The 26,676-nt window shown below is 37.9% G+C and overlaps 1 protein-coding gene across 5 annotated transcripts in view; it reads right to left on the bottom strand.

Moving 5' to 3' along the window:
* The window catches only part of LOC135432636 (rabankyrin-5), a 40,154-nt gene extending 23,097 nt beyond the window's left edge, over positions 1 to 17,057 (bottom strand). The window contains exons 1-7 of one of the 5 annotated variants that reach the window (XM_064688368.1): positions 16,910 to 17,056; positions 15,956 to 16,704; positions 5,768 to 5,902; positions 5,600 to 5,694; positions 4,671 to 5,539; positions 2,691 to 4,113; positions 50 to 216 (exon numbers count right to left, since the gene is read on the bottom strand). In XM_064688368.1, the coding sequence (XP_064544438.1) occupies positions 90 to 216; positions 2,691 to 4,113; positions 4,671 to 5,539; positions 5,600 to 5,694; positions 5,768 to 5,902; positions 15,956 to 16,704; positions 16,910 to 16,913 (3,402 nt within the window). In that variant the 5' untranslated portion in view covers positions 16,914 to 17,056 and the 3' untranslated portion in view covers positions 50 to 89. Of the gene's footprint in view, positions 1 to 49; positions 217 to 2,469; positions 2,631 to 2,690; positions 4,114 to 4,670; positions 5,540 to 5,599; positions 5,695 to 5,767; positions 5,903 to 15,433; positions 15,888 to 15,955; positions 16,705 to 16,909 lie in introns of those variants that run through there. The other 4 variants (XM_064688376.1, XR_010436944.1, XM_064688385.1 and 1 more) reach the window with 4 other exon arrangements.
* Positions 17,058 to 26,676: the final 9,619 nt, after the last annotated feature.

Genomic DNA, 26,676 nt, shown 5'->3' with positions numbered 1-26,676 from the left:
ACCAATTAGTCAATCAACACGAATATATATAGAATAAAACAATACATACCAAATGGTTCCAAAAGCATGCGATATAAACGGCTAACGTTTTAACTTCCTCCATGAAGAACATCAAAGCAAACATTGCAAACTCGTACAGGTTTATTTATACCAAATTTAAGAATCGGTACATCATTGTTGGAGCACTTAGAACACAAAACTCGCCCACAATGTCGACTGAAGTAGAAATAAAATAAATAAATAAAATGTATATATATATATGTATATACAAATTTTAAATTTTACTTTTCACACAGTTTCCGCCTGCAAAATGTAATTCTACCCCTACTATCTTGCACTCCACTTCCATTTAAAAACATGTTTAAATCCTATCGAATAGAGAACCATAAGGTAGAATCTACGGTTTCCCATGTTAGCCTTGTGGTGAGAATCTTGAGGCCGAAAAGTAACTTTTCGTTCATTAACCATTAGAACAGCATCTTCCTTCCAAGAGCGGTGAATATTTCGAAAAATATATTAAAAAAATTTACTTCACTCCCCGATGCACGTAGTCATTTAATTTTATGTAGTGGTTTGGAAATAAGTTTGAAGCCGCTCGGACAGAACCTAAAACTTCGCCACTATAACGTTTATCAACCAAGTGAAGTGGTTTTACGATAAATGTGAAACACGTATCAGATGAATTTTCGTAAAGAGTCAATTAGGACAAACAATTTTATATCTAAAGAAAAACCTTAATCAGACCAGTAAGACATTATATTTATACTTGTTTTTATTTTCGTAAATAACTCTTTTTAAGGTCGATCGTTATATAAAAGATATCTGATAACACACCCCGATGGAAGATGTTAGGAGCATAGTAAAGCTGCTGAGTAAAGATAATAAACTGTGGAACTAATTAACTTGGAAAGAGGCACACAGACGGACAAGGCTATATCGATTTCTTTATGGGGTCGACGACATCTCCTTCAATACATTGCAAAATACCAGACAAATTTCAAATACCTTCTGGTATTCTTTTTATACCCTGAACCCATTGAAAATGGGTAAAAAGGGTATAAATTATTTGTGCAAATGTATGTAACAGGCAGAAGGAAGCATCGCCGACCCTATAAAGCATATATATTCTTGATCAGCATCAACAGCCAAATCGATTTAGCCATGTCCGTCTATCTGTCCGTCCGTCCGTCTGTCCGTATGTATGAACGCAAGGATCTCAGAACCTATAAGAAACCGATATTCGATAACTTGCCCCGTTTTCAAGTAATCGATTAAAATCGATTTCGAAATCCTGTTTTTTGAGCAATTTTGGTAAATAATAAGAGCTAGACTCACCAAACTGGACATGAAGCTTCTAGATTAGTATATATATATCAAGTATCTTTCATTTTATAGCTATCGCCACCTCCCCGCTACCACCTAAAAGCTATAAATCATGTTAGTAAACCAACTTGTATTGCCACAATTTAAATGCAATTGTCATTTTGAGAATAAACGAATATTTTATAGTACACTAAGATCTACTACTGAAAATTTCACGAAAGAAAATGTGTTTTGTCCTGCAAACACGTGCGGCAGCAAATTCCAAGAATTTCTATATACATGTACACACACACATTCATGCGCGTCTTCTTTGAATTCTAGCAACATCATTTCAATTGCCATTGTATTGTTTTCTGTGCTGCTATTTTAATTCGCTTTTTTCTCATTTGGTGTGGCTATTGAGTAGAGGCGGCGGTAAGTAGCGCGGTCAGTTACGAGTTCGAACCCTGCTGAAGAAACCATTTTTTTTTTTTGGCTGGTGTGGCTGCTGCGTAGAGGCAGCAGCAAGTAATGTGGCCAGTTGCGAGTTCGAACCCTGCCAAGGGAACTTTTTTTTAAATTTATTTTTATTACTACTTAAGCTAAAAAGCGCGTAGCGCGAGCTGCATCCCCTAGTCGGGAGCTCTCGGCTAGAACCTCTTACTTGTTTTAAAAATGTTATACCCCGTACCCATTAAAAATGTTATTTTGGGTTCGTACACCTGTGGAGGCAGAAGGAGGCATGTCCGACCATACAAAATATATTTACTTTCGATTAGGACGACGAGCTGGGTCGATTTAGCCATGCCGTATCGATCGCAAAATCTATAAGAGCTAGACTTGAAATTTTAAATGCTGGTCCTCCTAGGGCCCGCGCAGCTTGAGTTTGTTTCCGATCATCGATAACTTGCCCGTATCCAACAATCAATAAATTTTAAAGTTTTTAAAAGTCGCCTAGTTATCAATTTGGATTGTAGCTTCTATAGTCTTTACAGATCATGTATATATCATTTTTTTGGTACCGCCGTCCATAATATATCTATAAGTTCCTGCATAATCATTTTGGAATTAATATTGGGTTTTTAAACCAAAAGGGGGTTTTTAGAAAACGCCAGTAAAGCGTTCATACTTGTTTTTATCTATGTATAATAAACGGCAACCACAATATCAATTGCATACAACAAATTTATTCAAAATATCAATTCTTTAGCTCTTAGACACGTTTTCATACAGACCGACGAACACGACTAGATAAAGATGAATCCTGCCTGTTACATTCCTTTGCACAAAAAGGTTTATACATTTTAATGGCTTTTTGTTACACTATACTATCAAAATATTGAGGTATGGTTAAAATCTATTCAATGCAATAGTTTTGTACTACTTACCAGTGATGCCTTCTTATAGTAAGTGAAAACTTTGAGCTACACTCTTGGCACAACTCTGATTCCGCCCACGGCGACTCCTGTGGCAATTGGTCCAACAATTTGTTAAGCAATTGATCTGTAGCTAATTTGTAATTGAAAATACTAATTCCTTCTCGGTTTTGAGCGCCAAGACAAGCACCTGCTTTTACAAGAACTTTGCAAAGTGGTGCCTGTCCTCGCATGTATGAAAGAAGTAGTGGTGTGTTGCCGTCCATGTCTGGAACATTAATTGGATACTTTGGCATACATTCAAGAAACAGTTCACAAATCGCTGCACCAGAATTATCTTCTCCAACTCTACATAATTCGTGCAGCGGATTCCGGCCCTTCGCATTGGTTGCCTCCGCGTTTACCCGTGATTCTGTGAGCAACTCTCTAACTATCGCCAGCTGACCCCCGTGCACCCCAAGGTGTAATGCGTTGTTTCCATCGGCATCCTTTGCATCAAAATCGGCATTGTTTTGGATCATCGCTGAAACTGCAGGCAGGTTTCCTCGTTCAATTGCTACATGAAGTGGCATTTTTTGGATAGCATCTCGTTCGTTTATTCGAGCGCCTGCTAATATTAAGTTTCGTATAATCATTTCATTTTTCGATGCAGCGGCTAGATGAAGTGGAGTTGTTTGATAAGCGTCATGTACACGCGAATTGACATCTACTTGTATAGCCAATAAAAAAAGTACACTTTCTAGGTCATCTTTTAATATTGCTACATGGAGAAAATTACGCCCACGCTGATCCATTATTTCAGCTGCATTTGGAAGTCTTTCAAGTATGCGCTGTGCTGCTTTGTGATTACGGCTGGCCAGAGCAGTAGCAAAGGGTGTGAGTCCAGATTTATCCCGCAATTTCAAGTCTATGCCAGGGTGGCAGAGAAGAATATTTATAATATCTTCATGCTGGTTTTCAATAGCTATGTGTGCTGGCGTTTTGTTTTCAACATCTAAAGCGTTCACATTGGCACCGTGATCAATCAGTGCTTGAACAACCTTAGTTAGACCCCATTGGCAACAGAGATGTAAGGGAGAGGCTTTGTCTCGTGCTTCATCACCGCTCTCATGGCTCGGACAAGGTTGACGCGGCGAGTCCAAATCGCACTGGTTACGAATAAGAAAAATTGCAGTGGATTCTTTGTTTTCATCAATTGCTCGGTGCAACAGCGTCTGCTGGCAGCCCTCAGGTCCTTCGCTCCAACAATCAGTGTCAACGCCATGGCGTACAAGAATTTGGGCTACATCCTCATATCCTAATTCCAAAGCTGTCCATAATGGCGAATCTCTTCTATTATCTAAAGTACTAAGATCCACTCCCTTTACACATAACGCGTCTACAACTTTGGGTAAATGGGAGTCTATAGCCAGCTGCAAGACTGACTTTTGTTCACCTACAAATTAAAAAAAAATATAAATATAAGAATCTTAATCGATGCAATCGGGTCGTAAAATTTTGTGCCGAAAATCATATTAAAGGGCTCATATGATGCTTATAAAGAAATTCCTGCCTATGTTTGTACTAGAAGATGACAGAAATTTTTTTGGGCAATGCCAAATAGCAACCCGTAACACTTTGTTTTTATAATAAGTAAAGGCAGCTCTCTAATTCTTACTATCCTTTCGCTTCTGTGTTTCCTCAACGATTTTAATATTATTATCTGTAATATATTAATAGAAATCTGCACAATAATGCGGTCTGGATAGCTGTTATTTCAGTTGAAAATCCATTATCTCAACTTAAATCGTATACATGAAGATTAAATACAAATTAAACGTCAAATTATTTTTCAAAGTGGAACGGCTTATTAAAGTCAGTGTTGCTACCATGTTCATTTTACTAGTAAGACAAACAATTTGTAAGACAGTAAAAGTACAGAATCATTTAGCCCAGCTGTATAAATTTAAGTTTATGCTTTATGGACCAAAAAACTGTTTGCGTATATTTTACCTGTTATCGCGTTGACTTCGGCGCCTTGGTCCAGTAAAAATACTGCTTTCTCGCTGTCACCGTTCATTATAAATTGATGCAACAAAGTCAAGTCCTGGGCATTTCTCGCATTAACATCTGCACCGCCTGCGATTAGTATTGATGCCAATTCAATTCGATTTAGGGCTAAGCATAAGCTTAGTGGTGAGTCACCATTAACGTCCTTACAATTGAAATCTATTTGGTCAGAGTTATCTTTGCAAAAATGTACAAACAACCTTATTACTTCCTGAGCGTTTTCTTCCACTGCAATATGCAGTGGCGATTTCATTTTGGATGTACTTGTTTGTATATTAGGCGATGCGCCTGCATTAAGAAGCTTAGCCAAGAGTTTTGGCATATTCTTCTGGGCAGCAATGTGAATGGCAGACATTCCGCCGTAGTTTAGATGATTGAGATTAGCAAAATCAGCCAAAAATATTGCAGCTTCTTCAAAATGTCTTCCAGCTTGAGATAGAACTTGCAACAGACTGTCATTTGTCTCCGATTTCAACGGATTCGGGTTGGCTCCCATCTTTAGAAGTTTTGTAGCAAGGTTAATGCTCTCCTTATTTAATAGGGTTAAACTTAATTCAAGAGGACACTTTTCGTCATTAGTGCGTAAATTAATGTCAATACCGGGTACATCAAGCAATAGGTCCACCATAGACATATTTTGAAATGTAATCGCAATATGAAGCGGGGTGTGACCTTGATAGTTTTGAATATTTACGTTAGGCTTACACTGTAAAATTTTTTTCCCGATATCAATCATTTGATTAAAATTTTCCTGATTACCCTGGTTTTCTCCATAGCTGCATGCGATATGGAGGGCAGTATCGGATGACGGTCTTAAATAATCAAGCAACTGAATTATTTCTAATATTTGGTAAAAAGTTAGTGCAAATTACCTGGATACAAGATCTACAAGGCAATTATGGTTTAAAAGAAAATCTGCTGCAAAATGATCAGCTTTCCTCACAGCATCTATAAGAAGCGTATTTCCCTGCTCAAGGTAAATATATTGAGACGTTTTATATATATATATATATATGTATATAATATATATATTTACTTACTTCAGCATCGTAGGCATTTACGTTCGCAGATGCATTGTTCACAAGAGTATGGGCAATTTGATTACTTTTTGCAGACAATGCCATCTGCAGTGGCAGCTGCCCATGTTCAGACAAACTATTCACCAGTTCGGGTAACTGAAAAATACAAAAATAACATATTTTTCATAATATTTATAATATACAAATCTAAGGGAAAGGTATAACATATGTTAATTTGCAACAAGATAATTCGTTCCCAATTGTCGTTTCCATTATTTCAGAGTCTGTTTATGTGTAAGATCCGTTTACCAAACGTTGATCCATTCTTGTTTAACTTCAAAACTCTTAATATACTTTAAACGGGAAAGTAAAGATATCTTCGGCACGCCGAAGACTTAAGAACCGTGTGGACATCTCGCTTTGCAGACATGTGGGAATAGTGAAGGTCTTAAATGCAGAGTTTAAAGAAAATATCTCGGTAAGCAGAATATTTTACCATATAAGAACTTAGTTTTCGACCGATCTTTCATATATACATATGTATATGCGATATGATATAGTGGCCCGATGTTGAAAAGAGTTTGCAATGTATGAGGATCATAGTGGAACTAAAAAATCCCGACTAAGGTCATAAAAAAAAAGGTTTTATTACCAGAACTTACTTTTCGACCTATCGTACCTATGGCAACTATATGATATAGTAATCCGATGTTGATAAGATTTTGCATACATATAGTGAGCATAATAAACCTTTAAAATTGCAGGTTTGCAAAAGATATATTGATAAACAAAAATGTTTTTCATACAATAATATAATTTTTGACTGTTCGATTCTATGGACAAGTACGTGATATGGTGCTCTAACCCCGTCATTTACCACATATGTATTACCTGCAACAGAAAGAAAGTTTCAAGCCTTTAATCTAAGAGGTCGGAGATGTCTCCTTTTATGCGTTACATTTCATGTCAAAATTGTATTTTAATTCTACAAGGGTATACAGAGTTACAAAGTCCTTTATAAAAATTCAGTGGAGGGGTTATTAAGGTTTAAGGCTCAACGTTATATAAGAAATAATGTGTTTCAAATATTTTCCCACGGGAGTAAAATGGCCAAAGGTTCTGATTGCAACTTTTCGTTTTTCATCCGATCGACTTCAAACACTTTTTCAAATGTCCACTCAAATTGTATTTATCAGTTTGTTAGAATTGATGATTTAAAACAAACTCGTACAGCGCGGATTAGAACTAGCTGTTATATGTAGCTTACGAGATCGATACGTTAACATTTGATGCTGGTCAAGAATCAAGAATATATACATATGCTTTTTAGGGTCGCTGCTCAGTTTCACCACTAACCATGCAAACAGCAGAGCAATAGGAACCACGATAAATCGCAACGATTGAGCCCCATGGGTGCCCGCGCCCATTTTAGTGTGCCCAGATAGAGTAAGACTGCTGAGAGTGGCAGCCGAACGCCGGCGTCCGGCCTCGAAAGCCGAACGTTCAGTATGAAGCCGTATCTCACTCAGCGCACAGCGTCGCTGCGGCTGATGCCTTTTCATAATATAAGTATGTTAGTTTTTAATTCCAAAAACATATGTGGGTACGCATGTGCAGAGTATGCCTCGCTCTCACTCATTGCTATGCGCACTTGTGTGCATCTCTTTCTCCCTGCATAGCTTCTCAAAAACCCCGAGCTCTACAAACATACATACATAAATATGTTTGTGTTGTGTGGATGTGCGCACAAGTAGATCGCGGCGTTTGTCGCGAGCCAGGGATTTTTTCTTCAATTGTGTGCCCTTTGTGCCTGTGGCGGGAAAAGGCACACACATTCAAATGCTCTATCATGTATTTCTTCGTCCAGTCAGGCATAATGAGAAGAATCTGATTTATTTATATTTAATAAAAACTTGAATGACCTAAATGAAATATTTATGTATATTTCATATTCTAATTTTTTTGTTTACGACCCATTTTCCTTAAAATAAAATAAAAAACAAACTCATATTTCTGCAGGGGCAGCTCATCGTCGGCTTGTCGCAAAATTCTAAGAAAAGACCCAAAATTTAAAATGGTCAATTTTTGCGACTTGTGCACACGCACACTCTTTCGAGAAAGCAGTCGTGTGATATTATAAAAGGGTTTGCCCTGTTCATGTGCAAAATTGCTAATTTCCATGCTTGTTGTAAGGGTAAGGGTACCTGAACGTTGGCATTTGTGCATGATAACATTTTGGGCCTGCCAAGCACACACACTTACACACTTTTCTATATGGATAGAAGCATTTATGCGTTTGTGTGCTATCTGTGTGTAGAGCTCGAAATTAAGAAATGTGTACTCTGTTTGTACATTTGCTTGGGCAATTTCTAACAGTAAGATCTTAACAGGGACACATTCGGTCGGTCGCTCAGAAATGTGTTATTTAAAAGCAAAACGAAAAAAAGTAGAAGCGAAAAGTGTATTTTCTTGTTGTTGTCGTGTGACAATATCAATAAAAGTTAGAGCGAAAGAAAGTGAAAAAGAGGGCATGACATAATACAGTTATGCATGTAGGCAAGCTATTTTATATAGGTGTACATGCATATATTTAAAGCTATAAGAAAACACCCATTAAATAATTTCTAGTTTGTTTACATATGTTTATGTGTATGGGTATTTTTATTAAATATTAAGCTTAACAATTAAAAATGCATGCAATTTGGTTAGATACATAGAAGCACACAAGTGCACAGAAGACACTTTGACAGCAATTTTTTCTGTTCAGTGTTCGTGGAATAACATGTCCGAAAAAAATACGAAGAAAAGTGTCTTTGCTCGTGCCAGAGCCTACTACCACTAACCAAATAACATATAGACCGGACATGCAGTGTAAAATAGGTGGTCTCCAAAAATTGGTTTGCATCTGGTCCAACGAGCGAGTAAGATATACATATGACATCTTTTGATCGCTCACACTACAGGAAACTCCTTTGGCTTACTCTCTTCCATATGATTTGTGCGATAGAACGGCATCGCTGTTTTTTATCTCGCTCCCACTACAGGAAACTGCTTTGGCTTACTCTCTTCCATATGATTTGTGCGATAGAACGGCATCGCTGTTTTTATCTCGCTCCCACTACAGGAAACTGCTTTGGCTTACTCTCTTCCATATGATTTGTGCGATAGAACGGCATCGCTGTTTATTTTTATCTCGCTCGCACTTACTCTCAGTGCTCTCAATGCTCTCTTTATATCTAGGTACCGTTTAAATGGCTGTGTGTGAATGTGTCCGCACAAGCAAAAATGCCCACAAATTCAATTTTTGTCAAAAGTCGGTGGCATTTCTTCCCTTTTGAGGGGACGAGTAATATGAAATCATGAAAGGGTTTGCCAAGTCGATGCGAAATTCTTTCATTTTAGCTCGGTATTGCTGGAAAGGGTACCTAAGCGTTGGCATGTGTGCATTTTAAAGTTTTTGGACTTGCTATTCACGCATACTTGCGTATTTTGTATATGAATAGAAGCATTTATGCGCATGTGTGCCTGTTGGTCCCTGCCTGCCTATCCGATGCAAATTTGACAATATTTTTGGACTTCTGAATTTCGAGCTCTGCGCACACACACACACAGACACAAATGTGTGTGAATGGGCAGATCATGGGCGCAAAATTTAAAAATATCATTATCACGCGTCTGACGCGCGCCCTTCTTTTTATGATTTAGGGCTTGAATTGATGAATGAATGTTGACCCCTTATTACCTGCAGATCCAATTCATATATGAAAAAGCTAAATATTTAAAGACAATAAAATTATGAATACTATAAATATATAATTGCTCCTATTTTGTATTTGGTATATTTGAATATTTTAAAGATTTTATTTTTTACACAATTTTCCTAAAACTAGTTAAGTGATCAGTCACTTGACCTACATATGCAGGTACAGGTGCTTGGCAAAATTTTACCCTTTCCACCCAACGGGCTGCTGCAGGGGTTCAAACCCAAAATCATAAAAAGAAGGGTGCGCGACAACCGCGGGCCAAAAATGATATTTTCTTTTGCGCCCATGATCTGCCCATTCACACACATTTGTGTCTGTGTGTGTGTGTGCGCAGAGCTCGAAATTCAGAAGTCCAAAAATATTGTCAAATTTGCATCGGATAGGCAGGCAGGGACCAACAGGCACACATGCGCATAAATGCTTCTATTCATATACAAAATACGCAAGTATGCGTGAATAGCAAGTCCAAAAACTTTAAAATGCACACATGCCAACGCTTAGGTACCCTTTCCAGCAATACCGAGCTAAAATGAAAGAATTTCGCATCGACTTGGCAAACCCTTTCATGATTTCATATTACTCGTCCCCTCAAAAGGGAAGAAATGCCACCGACTTTTGACAAAAATTGAATTTGTGGGCATTTTTGCTTGTGCGGACACATTCACACACAGCCATTTAAACGGTACCTAGATATAAAGAGAGCATTGAGAGCACTGAGAGTAAGTGCGAGCGAGATAAAAATAAACAGCGATGCCGTTCTATCGCACAAATCATATGGAAGAGAGTAAGCCAAAGCAGTTTCCTGTAGTGGGAGCGAGATAAAAACAGCGATGCCGTTCTATCGCACAAATCATATGGAAGAGAGTAAGCCAAAGCAGTTTCCTGTAGTGGGAGCGAGATAAAAAACAGCGATGCCGTTCTATCGCACAAATCATATGGAAGAGAGTAAGCCAAAGGAGTTTCCTGTAGTGTGAGCGATCAAAAGATGTCATATGTATATCTTACTCGCTCGTTGGACCAGATGCAAACCAATTTTTGGAGACCACCTATTTTACACTGCATGTCCGGTCTATATGTTATTTGGTTAGTGCTACTACATAGAAACAGAACTTTGTGTGTTTTCTTTCTCCCTTATTCATTCTGTCTGACAATAACTGTTATTTTACAGACAACCCGAAAGTGTTGACTGTTATTTGCGACCTCTGCTAAATATATATTATTTGTTGTAGTCAATATTAAATACTCGTATACTTACACACGACTGTTAACGATTCCCGATAGCTACCCAGAATCGATAAATATTGTATTCATCTCCGTTTTGAGTAGACTGAACAGTACTAAATAAACAAGAACCGTAGATTTTAAAGATAACTCATCTCAAAGTCGACGGAAATTCCAGTATATTATAAATATAAAAAATAAAAACAAATTCATAAATATAATTGCTTTCAGTTCAGAAATAATTTGTAACAGAAAGGCGGTGGATAGTTTGTTGCTAAAACGTATATTACGGCTGTGGGAAATTGAGAGCTGGGTATCTGATAGTCCGGTTTTTATTACATTTTTTTTGCGAGACGTACAGATATACACATGCACATAATAAAACGAATATTCTTTTATTGACTAATATTTATTGTTTGTTTAAAGTTAAATGTAAGCTACAAAAAAGTGCTGTCTCTGTTCTAATTTGTGCAACCCTAAAAACGGTGAGGCTATGACGTCAAAATTGTAATGCGCATCTGAATTAGAGCATTTCTTTACTTTGCCACCTTGTATTCCTTTTAGTCATGATTCGTCAGTCTTAATTTGTCCGATAGAAAAAACGCGGATACTTTTGGTAGTTGTGCGTTCTCTATTTTTAATAACATTTGAAAGTAAAAGGTTTATCAACTGATATAATGAGGGATGGAAATTGAATACCACCTCATTTCGGAGGAATGAATATAATTCAACAAGCTTATATATCTACTATCATATGTATTTATATTCACAAATGTATAGAAGGCATACGTACAACACTTGCATATATACATACAGTTCGGAGCATTAGAACTTTCTCCAATACCTGCAAATTGTTTAATTTATTGTTAAGCATTCGCATTTCTATACACGTGTGTATGAATGACTGAACCTACATTTTTTGTGACTGCATCGCGAGGAAAAATAATAGTCAACTTATGATGTGTACATTTGTTAATAAAAACATTGTATTCACATAAGTATTCACATCAGGAAATGATGGGTTCGTATGTACAAAGCCGTTGTTTTGGTGACCTGGTCCGGGTCGTTTTTTTAATTGCTGCTTCTATAGGTTTAGGTTGGTATTTTTTGGTATTATAAAGTGACATATGTATATTTAAACATATATGTATGTATGTGTATATACAACAGGTAAAACCATTCTTTAAAATATATGTTCAACACCATATGGGACCATATCAATACTTCACGGTGGTCTTAAATCAATCGTATACTACTCGTAATTTGTATATAAATAACCTGAACAAACCAAACCTGCCACTGACCTCTTACTATTAGCACAACTATAATTTTGTACATCGAAGTTGTCCTTATAATGGGCAAATTCAACGAAAATAACTTCGAATAAATTATTGTTATTTAAATATGTTTCGTTTACTCCAAATATATGCAAAGCTATGTTAATTACATAAGAAGGCATCACCATATTGCTTATCTATACAAGGTATAGAAGTATGTAGCCCAGCGATAACAATTCGAAATACCAGTTGTTAATATTTATATGTTATTTGTAAATTCATAAAATTAAACACGTTAAGATTTAATGTTTTGAGCTCAATATCGTTTTTGTTGCAGACACAATAAGCCTTTGTATTTATACTTATATTATATAATTCATTTGCATAGGTCCGTCTATCTGCTGAAAGGAGTACATATGTCGGAGCCGGGCGGATCGGACCTCTTACTATATAGCTGCCATAGAAACAATAGATCAAAACCAGGTTTTTATATGAAAAACCTATTGGCTTGACAATATATCTTAACCAATCTCGGCATTTATTGGTTTCATTATGCTTCTCATATATAAGCAAAATCTTTTAAACTTCGGACCACTATGTCGACCACTATACCTGCTATCGATCGAAAATAAAGTTCTTGAATGAAATGTTGTTGTTTTTCAAGATATTAAACTAAGCAATATATGAATCAAATCTTATCAAGAACGCACAACAATATTTAAGAGTTCTATACGATGAATCGGTCGAAAAATAAGTTTTTATTTGACAAAATATTCTGTTTTCCAGATATTTTTCAAACTTAGTCAATTGTCTACAAGGGTATTTAGCCTTGGGCGTGCTAATTGATAAATGTTGTTTCTTGTTAAAAGGGTTGCATTGTATTAAGAATATTCGTTCTAATGATTGTCTTAAAATGTTTGCACATAAGATTACTTTATTATATTTATAAATGCGGCAAAGTCAGAGGTATTTTTGAAATTGTAAATTAAAAATATTTATGTTTTCCCATGGCATAAAAGTTGCAAGAAATTACGATTTAATATTGTTTTGGACAATTCATATCAACCTTAGAACAATAACACAAATTACCAATTATTCGGCTTTCAGGGAAGTGTACAGACAGATCCGTCTTACAATGCTACAGATGTTCAGTAACTGTGGAGAAGTATTTTGTTGACAATGCAACAGTTATGACACCCTTGTGCTCCAAATTCCAGGAGTCTTCACTTTATATGGTCCAGTGTCCCTTTTCTACGATGTGTTTAAAAACGATATCTAATTTACATCTTCAAAATGGACAGATGCAAGAAACTGTAACAAGAGGTTGTGCACAGCAGAAGAACACCACTCAGGTTTGTTTACAACCAAGCTAAAATAATTAATAAAAAATCGGAAAATCCACATTCTGTTTGTCCGTACTCACAGCCCAAACCGTAAGCGCACTACCCATACAACGTACATACTATGTATGGTTAGTGGTACGAGCTAGGAACCTTAAATTTTAGTTAAGTTAGTAATTTGTTTACTGTCGATCAGTCATTTATAAGGTTCATTCTATACATTTATTTTAAACGTGTTTCAACCTTCACGCTCCTTTTCTGTTACAGGTATTTCGCAATAAGCAGTGGGAACAGGAGCATTTAGTGCAGGAGGTATATAAGGAAGGCTGCACAGAAATTCAGGCTAACAACTTGGCGGGATCAAAAAACGTTCACTGCTATTGCCGCGGAGAATTGTGCAACTCGTCAAATTTTTTTAGTATAGAAAGAAAACTGCTAAGCATGATCATTTTATTCTATGTGGTCACAATTTGATTTCCCACATAACTATGTAATTTAAATGTGTTAATTAAAAGTTGTGATCATTTATAAATAAACTGACGCCTTGGAATGCCCTTTTGTGATAAATCACTTCAGTTGTTTCAATTAGCGTTTAACTATACCGACTAGAACGATTTTATATTATTTTTATAAACTAGGGGTTTCCCTAATTTTTATAATTACACATTACATTACAAAACGATCACATCCTATAAAAAATCATTGATTATCTTTGGAAACCTCTACTACCACATTATAAGTTGCCCTCATAAAAACCACAATCCTTTAATTAAGCAAACAAACAATTTTCTGTCACTGCACACATGCTGTCACAATAAAATCAAATTTTTTCAAATGAAAGTTATTTATTGTCATAAGTAAAGCTGAAGTAACTTAAAATTGAGATTTTTAAAATTAGAACGGCAAATAATCCCCAAATAAGTCAAATATTACGGGGAATAAATATTTTTAAATAAAGCGCTACAACTGATAACATAGCAGTAACAGTCTATTGAATTTTGGTGCATTTCTTAAGTGCCTTCGAGTTCGATTAACTAATGCTTTCCCCATATTTCAATTTCATATTAATAATAAAATATAAATATAGTTTTCTTTTAAAATCAATTTATGGGAGGCAGACCACCATTTTTCTTAAGTTACCCGCTGGCTCAAGGCTTACACTTTTTTATTGATTGCTTGAAAACGGGCCAAGTTATCGATTATCGGAAACAAAATCTACACTTTGTGGAGTCAGAGAGCCTGTTACCACTAACCAAACATACCATGATCTGCCCATTCAAAAACATTTGTGTCTGTGTGTGTGTAGAGCTCAAAATTCAGAAATCACAAAAAATTGTCAAATTTGCATCGGACAGGCAGGCAGGGACCAACAGGCACACATGCGCATAAATGCTTCTATTCATATACAAAATATGCAAGTATGCATGAATAGCAAGTCCAAAATCTTTTAAATGCACACATGCCAACGCTTAGGTACCCTTTCCAACAATAAGGTGCTAAGATGAAAGAATTTCGCATCGACGTGGCAAACCCTTTCATTATTTCATATTACTCGTCCATTCAAAAGGGAAGATATTTGAGAAAAATTGAATTTGTGGGCATTTTTGCTTGTGCGGACACATACACACACAATCATTTAAACGGTATCTAGCCATAAAGAGAGCATTGAGAGTTAGTGCGAGCGAGATAATAATAAACAGCGATCCCGTTCTATCGCACAAATCATATGGAAGAGAGTAAGCCAAAGTAGTTTCCTGTAGTGTAAGCGATCAAAAGACATCATATGTTATATCTTACTCGCTCGTTGGACCAGATGCACCGATATTTTTTGTGTCCACTTTGGTAACACGGCATGTCCCATCTATATGTTCTTTGGTTAGTGCTGTTACTTATATTTGCGCGAAAACATTTTACTCTTTTTACCCACTTTAAATGTATTCAGGGTATAATTATTTTGAAAATTATTATTATTATTTTATATATATTATTATCTTAACAATAATAATTACAATTTCCTTTTTTTTGTTTATTATATTAACTACTTGAATTGCGGTGATAAGCACGAGCTTTATGCTTTCATACCATTTGAAGGCAAAATGTGTGTATTTTTATTGAGTTGAGACAAAACAAATTGAGCGCCGACTTATGAGCGCGGAGTTCAAACAACACGCCACTGAGGATACTTATAAATATATAAAAACAAACACTTTTTACTTTTAGAAATAAGCAATTGAAAAATTAATATGTGTTACGAACACGAACAAGTATGTGCGTGTCCGTTTGTTTGTTTATGCTCTCTGTTACGCTTAAAAGAAAATTAGCTTGCTTTCTTTGCATTTTGTCTTTGATATCAAATCTGTAAACTGGTTTTAAACTATCCCAATAAAAATGTTTTGAACAAAAGATAGTTCGGTTGTTCTTTAGTCAGATAACCCGGTTAAGGATTCAGTTCATGGTAAATAAAAAATTGGAATGGCGGGCTCAACCAGGTTTGATTTACATATAACCAATTTGCTGGTTCGAGTGTAATCAACGTAGTCTGTAGAACAATTATCTCAATAACACATTAGGACATAATTCTGTCCATGTTTTTGTTGCGCTACTTACCATTGTATTATTTTCAGCAAGGCACAAGCATACGACATCTTCACGCAATAGTCTGACTGCCGAGTGAAGGGGATATTTGGTTTTGTTCTTGAGCATTTTAAACAGCAATGGTCCTGACATATGTTCAAAGTCCTGTGTGGTTAAATCATCCCAGTGTGTGGATATAATTCCCGAACAGTATTCAAGGAGACTAGCAGCTCCCACTTCTTCAGCAACACAATAGAATCGCACACAAGATCGTACTCCAACTGACGCCACTAAAGCTCTCTCGCAGAGCCCGAGAAGTCCAGGTAAGGAGAAACGATGCGCCACTCGCAGAAGCCCCAATGTTAGTCGATCGTGTTGTAAGTCAATAATATCAGTGTAAATCCAACGCAACAGCGATGTTGCTATATCTTCATCTAAATCGCTCCAATCAAGTTCTTTTGCACTAGCCATAGCCTCGTTACGCCATTTCTCCGAGCGTGCATGAAGGACAAATTTATGTGCCGGCATTATTGTCCCGTGGTTATTTGTCCTAATGTTTAAGTCGGAGTAAATGGAACATCCATACAATGAAGCGGTCGTCAGTGCGAGTCGTGACACAAAGCTGCTAAACTCTCCCGTGGTCCCGGGATCTGCTGTTGACGCAATTACTTCATTATACTTGCGTTCTAGTTCTACATAACTGCGCTGAAGTTTTGTATATTCTTCCTTTAAAAGCGCAAGATCTTTTTCCAGTTTTGTAATTGAAGCAAAGTCGTTACAACCTAGGACAAAGTTAATACTCTTTTATATTGCATTTAACAAAACGAATATGGTTGAAATAGTTAAATAAATATGTATTTTTATATGTAGATACATTTGTTATGTGCTATTGCATTTCGCATAAAACACATATAAACATCTACATACAATATGTATTCCTATCTACATACATATTTTTAATTTAACAATGCGTGGAGCATTACGTACCCATGCCTATTTTGTACTCTGCTAGAAAATGAACGAAATTTCAAGATATATTTATAAACATCTGACTTTTTATCCTAACTCGGCTAACACTATCACAACTGTGTTAAAATACTAAAGAAACACCGAGCCGACGATGTATCGTTTTGTAAATTAAAAAGTTGCAATCGATTTATTGTACCTTATTTTGTTATGAAGATTTCACGATAAATAAAAGAGATGTCAGGAAAAATATTTTGTTTAGCATAAGTTAATGTTTTTGTTCAATTTACATTAACATAAAATTTAAAAATTCACCTATTAAACTGTAACTAAATTTTTGAATAAAAAATATAATAACTCAAAAGAGGCTGGCGCCAAATTATTAAAAAATGTATTGAAATTTTACTGATTTGAAACGACCCCAGCAGGAGATAGCGAAAATACATACATATGTATGTACATACATATGTAGATGTCATTGAAAAAACTCTGCTTTTCACATTGAGGTTGAGTATAAAAACTAACCCATCAAATAAAAACAAAAAAGCTGGAATCAATGATTGTGAAACGATTGTTCATCAAACCTTTGACCTGCATTTTCTATTCAAGAGTGGTGAATTTTGCGAAAGAAATATCAAATAAATTTTCACTAATATTGTTGAATATGATTTTGAAGCCTATCCGATTTATAAACAAAAAGGTTAAAATTTTCTTCAAAGTTTCCACAAATTTCTAATTTGGAGAAAATAATAAAAAATTTTTTTGCAAAAAAAGTTGTTTAGGCAAAACTTAAAATAACGGTCTTACAGTTTGGCAAAATTGTGAGACACGTATTAAATATATTTTCACAAATATCTTTGAAAATAATTATGACTTTGTTGCGGGCGGAATTTCCAAAATCGCAGTAGCTTGCATTCAATAAGTTCTTATGTAGGCTTTAATAACAATTTTAAAGTCGATCGGACGAAACTTTAAGCTCCCCCAAAAAATCTGTGAAATGCACGTCGTCTAGAAACCTTGAATTTTTCGAAAAATATGAAACACTTACTCAAACACTTAACCGTGAAAGCGGCTGATCTAAGCACAGATGTATTTTTGTCGGCACAGACTTATAAACACGGCAACGTATCCCTTAGATGGGAAAATATAAATGGGTCAAGAATAATTAGCTCTAGACGGCCGTACATGTACCGTTGGTAAATTTCCCTTTTGAGGCTTCATTTTAAAACATGTGATACCTTTAGGTATTACCCGTGCAAGGAACAGGCAAGACTATGATTTACGACAAGACTCGTAAAATATGTTAATAGGGTTATATATAAGACTGTTTCTGGCAAAAGAGCATCGCATAATCTTCTTTCGAGACATAAGACGTGATACTTCAGATCAACAAATAAAGGGATACATAAGTTCCTGTCCTTTGGAACCGGCTTGCCAATACAGTATGCTTTCTATTCCATTTCAAAACAGTCCTTCTGAACCATTCGTATTACTTCCCAGAGGCTCTTCTCTAATTCATCCGTTGAAAGCTCATCTTGCTTGCGCTCGGACTCTGTCATGCGGCATTTTCGAATAAAACATTCAATATATGCCAAACCCAAAAATGTCGTGTATATCATGTACGCAGCCAAAACAGCTAGAGCGACCTCGAAGCTGATAAGGCAGCATTATGCCTATAACGTTGCTCTGCGAAGCAACTGCTTAAATTTCTCTTTTATCATTGTTAACATTAAACTAGCGCTCTTCCCCAAACATTACAAACATCGGCCACTTGCATTGTTAAAACATATTAATAACAAATAAATTATTGCTTTGCGGCAATCGGCACGTACTAATTCGGATTCGCTTGCCTTTGTACAAATAAATATGCAAGTATGCGTGAATAGCAAGTCCAAAATCTTTTAAATGCACACATGCCAACGCTTTAGTATCCTTTCCAATAATAACGAGCTAAAATGAAAGAATTTCGCATCGACTTGGCAAACCCTTTCATTATTTCATATTACTCGTCCCCTCAAAAGGGAAGAAATGCCATCGACTTTTGAGAAAAATTGAATTTGTGGGCATTTTTGCTTGTGCAGACTCATACATACACAAACATTTAAACGGTAGATAGACAAATTGAGAAAACACTGAGAGTAAGCCAAATCAGTTTCCTGTAGTGGGAGCGAGATAAAAAACAGCGATGCCGTTCTATCGCACAAATCATATGGATGAAAGTAAACCAAATCAGTTTCCTGTAGAGTGAGCGAATAAAGAGACAGCGATGCCGTTCCACGACACAGGTCATATGTATTCTTACTCTCTTGCTGTGAGAGCATGCGGGCATGTCTCGAACCCGAACAAAAACGAAGGCGACTTTGGACCAGCCGCACTTAAAACGCTTGTCCCCATCAATTGTACTGTTTGTCCAGTTTATATGTTCTTTGGTTAGTGATGCGACGCAAAATTTCTAGCCGTGCTTCATATCTGGCTTTTACGACATCGAACGACATGCTAGCCGACTGCTGTTCGTTGAGACGAACGAATGCCGAAGTCGCGGCTTGTTGATGCTGAGACAATCAGCGAAGTTAGTCGCCAGCCTGCCTTCAGCAAAGCTGGTCGATGGTACTTTGCGTCGCTTCGATTTCAAAGTACATTGAGCGAAAAAGTTTTGAACTCACGATCGACGCAAAGTACTTTTGCTTTATCCATGCAATGTATGCTTTATTTAAATGATACATTACCCTAGATACTATCGATAAATTTTACAGGAAAATTTAAGAATAACATAATTTTTTCACAAAGCGCATTATGTGCAATAACTATGTTAGGCAAATAGCACACATAGATTGATTTCGCTTTTGTTTTTGGACAGTGTATGCTTGAGAGAAGTTCTTGTCTCAGCCAATGGCGTGCAAGCGCAAGCACCTATGTTTGAATGTGTGAATTATGCATGCATAACTACATCAAAATATGTATACATGTGTTGTTATTCACGGCTCTGGCTTTGGCTGGCAAAGAAATAAATTTTCTTAGTTTTCTAGCGCTGATCATGCATGACCTATTCCAAATTTGTGTTGACATATGAATGTATGTTGTGTACTGAGGATGGCTCCGTAGAAAATCTGTATTTTTAAGTCGATGTAAATATTTAAATAATTTCGTGCCTCTAGTAATTTACAATAAATATACAAACAAATTGAAACACAAGAGATAAAATAAGTTTAATTATTTCTTTTTGTGAAAGCTTTTGAAAAAGCTCAATAGCGCAACATTTTGGTGACCCTGACGTGATTTTTATATTTTGTTGTTTCACTATTGCTTTACAGCAAAGCAATAAAGTTAAAAAATCAGCAACCTAACATTTCGTTTTTGTGCGGTTTAAATACATACAGCGATCGCCGTCGCTTTGGTTACTCTCTCGGTCGCTCAGTGATTTTTGGTCTCTCGTGCGTAACTAATGTACAAGCTATTGCCGTTGCTTCGATACATTTCTTAGCTCTTGCGTTCGCCGAAGTTCTTACAGCTATTGTTTTTGAGCGGTTTACATGTACTAGCGATCACCGTTGTTAGATAGTCAGCTAGTTTCGCACACACTTTCTATCAACGCTTCTAATGGCAGCAGAAAATAACGCCTCAAGTGCAGTGCCCTCTGCAAACAGGGTGACTTTTTATAAGCGCAAAGCCATAGAGAAGCTAGAGAATTCGTCGTTCGTCAACTTGATACCATCATGAACACGTTTCAGGAGCAGAGATGTCGAACCATGGAAAATGTAAATTTTTATATGGCTGTAGCTATATAGCGATCAGGTGGGAAAAACTAGAGCAATTAACACAAGTAGATCGTCATTTATCGCCACTGACCACGATGCCCCTATCTGGGTTTTTTATGATAGCCCTGGTCATGGGATTTATAATTGTTTTGGTTTGGATATTTGACCCCGCATTACGGCTTAGGGAAAACGAGTTGAAATTTGCTTGAATTGTCTAAAGAAAGGCCATTAATTTTACTCATGCAGATCTGAATGCTGTCGGACCTGCGGGGCGAAACATCATTCCCTGGTGCATTTAAATAACTCTACATTTCCGTCTAGCCAGCTGACTGCCCCTGTTGATTCATCGTCAATTGCCCATGCTTCTTTCTCTAAGTCGTCGCCATCTACCTCCACCTTTCTTATTGCCCAGTATTTCAGCAGTGGTGTTGTCCTCTTGGCTACTGCTATGGTGTTCGTCAAATATCGTTCCGGAACTTTGATATCCTGTCGTGCCTTTTTGAATTCAGGCTCTCATCTTTATTTAGGTTACATACCAGATTGCCGATATTCGGTTCGTTTACCCCTCAAGCGAAGTTTGGAATGTCTTGGGAAGTTTTACCAACAAGCTTTTCGACGGTTCCTGACCCTGGAACGGAAGCTTCAAAATCGTCCAGACCTGAAGACTCAATATTCAAATTTTTTAAAGGAATACTTGGATCTGGGTCATATGCCGCCTGTCGATCCAGAATCCATAGCACTTTGTCAATATTTTCTTTCTCATCACTGTGTCTTTCAAGAAGACAGCTCAACGAGTCGTTTTAGACAGCTCAGCAGCTACCTCGTCAGGTATTCATTAAATGAACTATTGCTGGCCGGTCCTATTGTCGTTGTTTCACACCCTTCTTCGCTTTCGTAATTTTCTGGTCGCCCTTACAGGATATATTAGTATATGTATCGCTGCCTACGCGTTACAATACCAGACGATTGAAGAAATGAAGCCAGCTTCATTTCTCTCTGTCCGTGTTATGCAATAGCTGTCTGTGGATAAGGAAATTAACTTCCCAATTGTATCTCGGATTCTGCGGCGTGACTTCTACGTTGACGACCTCATTTCAGGTGGTGACTTGATTCAAAAAGCAAAGGAAATTCTTAGTCAGACGGCTGGAATCTTGGCAAGTGGGGACTTCAAGCTGCGAAAATGGTGTTCAAATAATGATGCTGTTCTAGAAGGGATACCCGAAGAGGACAGATAATCGTCTCTAAGGTTTTTTCTAAGGACTCAGCGTTGGACCGGTTGCTGTTTTCGTTCTCGTCCATTCAGCAGAGATCCAAACCATCTAAAAGATCGATTCCGTCGACTATAGCTCGCTTATATGACCCGCATGGACTTATAGGGCCCGTAATCGCTAAGACAAAAATCTTTTTGCAGCAGATCTGGAAGGAGAAGCTTGATTGGGACGAGAGCCTGCCTTCATCACTAGCAACAGCTTGGAATGATCTTTGCTGCAGTTTTGAGAAAGCAAAATATCTTAAATTTCCTCGTCTCGTGTCAATACCTGCAGCAGAGTTAGAATTTCACGGTTTCTGCGACGCCAGCATCGAAACGTATGGGGCCTGTGTATACGTCATTTCTCGACGACCACAAGCCAGTTGTCAGCTGTTGTGTTCCAAATCGCGTGTAGCTCCTCTGAAAACAATCACAGTTCCAAACCTAGAGCTCTATGGCGCCGTCTTATTAGCTAACTTTATGCGTGAGATATCTAAAATGTCACTCTTTGATGGAAAATTCTACTGCTGGTCGGCATAATTTCTCGCTGTCTGCGTTATGCATCAGTTGTCAATGGATGAAGAACTGGACTTCCCAATTGGATCTCAGATTCAGCGGCTTGATTTCTACATTGACGCCTCATTTCAGGGGGTGACTCGATTAAAGAAGTAATGGAAATTATCAATTAGAGTCCTGGAATCCTGACAAATTGGGGGCTTCAAGCTGCTAAGGTGGTGCCCAATTAATGCTGCTGTACTGGAAGGGATACCAGAGGAGAGCAGAGAATCTTCTCTAAAGTTTGATGATGTAAGCGACATCACCAAAACTCTTGGACTCGCTTGTGACTCAGCGTCGGATCAGTAGCTATTTTCTTTCTCATCCATTTAGCAGATATCCAGACCATCTAAAAGATCAATTCTCACGACTGTAGCTCGTTTGTATGACCCGCTTGGACTTATACGGCCAGACATCGCTAAGTCTTAAATCTTCTTGTAGCAGATCTAGAAGGCGAAGCTTTATTGGGACGAGAGCTGCTTAGCATGATATTTGCTGTAGTTTTGAGAAACCAAAGTTTCTTAAATTCTCTCGTCTCGTGTCAATACCAACAGCACAGTTAGCTTATGGAGCCTGTGCCTACGTCATTCCTCGACGACCTTCAGCCAGTTGTCAGCTGTTCTTTTCCAAATAGCGTGTAGTTCCTCTGAAAACAATCACAGTTCTTAAGGTAGAGCTTAGGCCGTCTTATTATCTAATCGCATGTGAGAGATATCTAGAATAGAACTCTTCGATAGAAAATTCTACTGCTAGTCGCTTCCTTCTGTATGTCTTGCCTGGATAGAGAGCGAACCTTGCAAGACCATTGTGTTTGTATCGTGTCAGAACAGTTCAAGAGCTAACTAATGAAATGGAATGGCTACGTTCTCACAACACTCAATCCGGAAGATATACTTTCGAGCGGATCGGCACCAAGTGATTTAAGTGATTAAGTGATTTCAATGTGGAAACAAATAGGAGTGGACGGCTTCTTGCTTCCCTTCGTTGATATATCTGCCACTTGTAAATAATCTTTTTTGATACAATGCAGCGTATATTCACATATGTTTTTAAATTCATACACAGAATCACGCATCCTGGATTAGTCCACTGTTAGCAGTGTCTGATATACAACATGGCACACAACTCTTACTGCGGCTCATCCAGAGAGCACACCTGCTGGAGGCGATTAAATCACTGCGATCGAGAAGCGTTGTTAGGCCATACAGCTGTATCGCATCGCATAATCCTCGTTTGGATGAGTGCGGCATCCTAAAAGTTGATGGTCGCCTAACAACTCTTCGCTGGATTTCGAAGCTCACCATCCAATAATTCTTCCCCGGCACCGTCCCATCACAGATTCATTCATCACAAGATTTCACAACCGGGACTTACATGCTGGTCCACGGGCACTTCTGGCTCATATGTGGTTGGAACATGTGTGAGATGCGTTAGGGCCAAGCCTTGATTAGTAGAGCTTATTATGGCTGATCCTTTGAAGTTGACTATTCTGGACTATTTTTTTATAAGCCTGGCGTACGAAATAAAGCTACAGTCAAATGCTACATGGTTGTCTTTGTCTGCTTTGCGACTAAGGCAGTTCACCTGGACCTCGTCAAAGATTTGTCGACGACTTAATTTTTTTTTTGTTTTATAAATGTTCATTGTGTTGTATCAAAAATAGCATACATTTTTGTAACAACACAGTTGGCTTAGGTGATATTTCGCCAAGCTTGGTTGAGTCCTCAGGCTTTATCGTGAACAAATGTGAAAGGTAACTTTTTTTAATAAGGCCGCATTGTCACGTTGGTAGTCGGGGGACTCTTGTACGTCTCCTTTGTCGTGGTTGGAGGAGGTCCTTGAACGATCTTCTCTTGAGCCTCCTGTCTACACACCTCCCAGCGAGGTTGCAGTGTCGCTGCAAGCGTTCGTAGTACCGGTTGGCGAATGGTCCGACTTGGCTGTCTATGGTCTCCATTTTGAGGTCTCTGTGCAAGGTAGAATTTCTGACGTACACAATATCTGACATGCCAAGTTTTGGAGTGTCTGAATCCGTCTTCGATTTGTCCGAGATGGAATGCCTCAACCCTGGATACCGTATCTAAAAGTTGGTTCCACCACGACGTTGTAAACTGCCCGTTTGCAGCGAAGTGGCAATGGGCTGTTGGGGCTTAGTAGCCAGTTGGCCTTGGCCATCTTATAGCGGCAGTCGATACTTCATTTTTGAATGCGCTCAAAAGGCTTATCTCGACTCGAGGCAGGCCATATCAGATATGGTTGAATAACGCTTCCAACTTTGTCGGCGCCAAGAAAGAGCTTCTGGATTTCAAGCTTCTATTTATCGGTCGCAATCATATTGACTTAGAGCACAATTTTTGCATGCCTGACTCCATTGTTTGGAAATTAATTCCCCCTCGTTCACCGCATTTTGGCAGCCTTTGGGAAGCCGATGTGAAGACAGCGCATTTTTATCATGCTGTTGGCTCTTGTGTTCTAAGCTTCGAAGAGCTTCGCACCATTATCTCCTCTTTTAGATGATGTGCTCACTCCAGCTCATTTCTTGATTGGTGGACCCAGCTAATTGCTCGTTGAGCCTGATGTCACGATCCTCCACTTCAATCTTCTGGATGGCTGGCAGCGCGCAACATACCTCCAAATAACTATTTTGGTCCCGCTAGCTCGAAATATATTAAACTCTGCTTCAGCAACGCTCCAAATTGAGCACTTCGAACCAGGCCTATGCGTCAACGAGCAATACCTTGGAAGGCATGAAAATCTTCCGCCTCTTAGGTGGAAGGGATGCCCATCAAGGACTCAGTTGAAAGCCCATCTCTTCCAACAGGGCAGCCAAAACAGCTGGAGCGAGCTCGCAACTGATAAGACGGCGACGGGAGTGGGCCTCGTACAACTGAATACCATACTTTAGGTTGGGGAGAGAGATAAGTTGAAGGCCGGCTCCGCACGACCTGGAGCCCTAGCGCTCCGCTGCACACCTACGGTCATCCACGTTTCCTTTATCTCTTTCAACAGCACGTCCGTTCGTTCCGATCGTTCGCAAATAACCGGCATGCTCGCTGTTGATCCGTTGATGCCTCGGCCGGTCAACTTCGTTACGAGCTTTCGCAACTTCGCCGCTGAGCTTTCATTCTTCATCGTCGAGGTTGCGCTCTCCAGGACGGTGCTGAGCAACCGATCAGCTACGCACGGTTGCAGCGGCGGCTGGGGGTTACATTCAATCTTAAACTATGACTTCATGACTACGTGGCTCCTTGTCCTTAATTACCTTCAATAATTCGGCTCCGTGCCTTACCTACGCTTACGACTAATGCAATATAATTAACAATGGTTATACAATATAAATATAATAATGATGGGGTGGTTATCGTAGTAGCCGCCTCACTGTGTTATAAAAAAAATTAAGAGCAATATTGGTGAATAAGAAATAAGATTGTATACATCCTCTGGAACAGGTAATGGAGGGGACCCGGGCACATTACCAATGAGGTAATCGTTGACAAATACAAGATCATGTGTATTCAAATGATAAGAAATTGGATTGATTTGAAATAACGAAAGGTCTTACATTCAATTTGAAAAATTATGCTGAGCTGAAGGTGAAAGTTCATTTTAGGCGGAAAATAATGATGAAGAGATGTTCGGCATTATAAAATGTCCCAACAATATAAATAGATCATAATCACGCACATGTTTAATACAAGTAATAATAATAAACTTAAATATCAGAAGAAGGTAGAATATAAAAACATGTTATATAAATATCGCGTGCTGGAAAAGATACCTTAACTAAGACAATCTCTGCGTCACGTAGTAAAACAGAATAAATTTTACTGTAAAGTGGCTTTAACGGCAATTAATCCTCCACATCAAATCGGCCGATCATTTCTATGCACAATGAAATGGTTCGAAAAAACTTGAAAATCAGATATGGTATACATTCGAATCGAAGGAAGTGCTTGCCATAAAAAGATTTTTAAGCTTAGAAATAAGGCCTCTGACATTCTGATAAAGAACAGAAGACGAAGTTGGTTTTTTGTGGCATTAATAGTTGGACCTTGTATCGAGGGTGATTTCGCTTTTTGTACCCATTGAAAATGGGTATAATGTATTTGTGCATATGTATGTAACAAGCAGAAGAAAGCATCTCCGACTCTATAAAGTGTATATTTTCTTGATCAGCAGCACAAACCGAAAAGATCTAGCTATGTCCGTCTGTCTGTCCGTATGTATGA

The sequence above is a fragment of the Drosophila montana genome, unplaced genomic scaffold (genome assembly GCF_035044405.1).
Source record: "Drosophila montana isolate Dmon_TW-CO22-7 unplaced genomic scaffold, ASM3504440v1 contig_1498_1, whole genome shotgun sequence".
NCBI classification, from domain to species: Eukaryota; Metazoa; Arthropoda; class Insecta; order Diptera; family Drosophilidae; genus Drosophila; species Drosophila montana.
The sequence above is the reverse complement of the archived record's forward strand: the minus strand, read 5'-3'. Positions and strand labels throughout refer to the sequence as shown.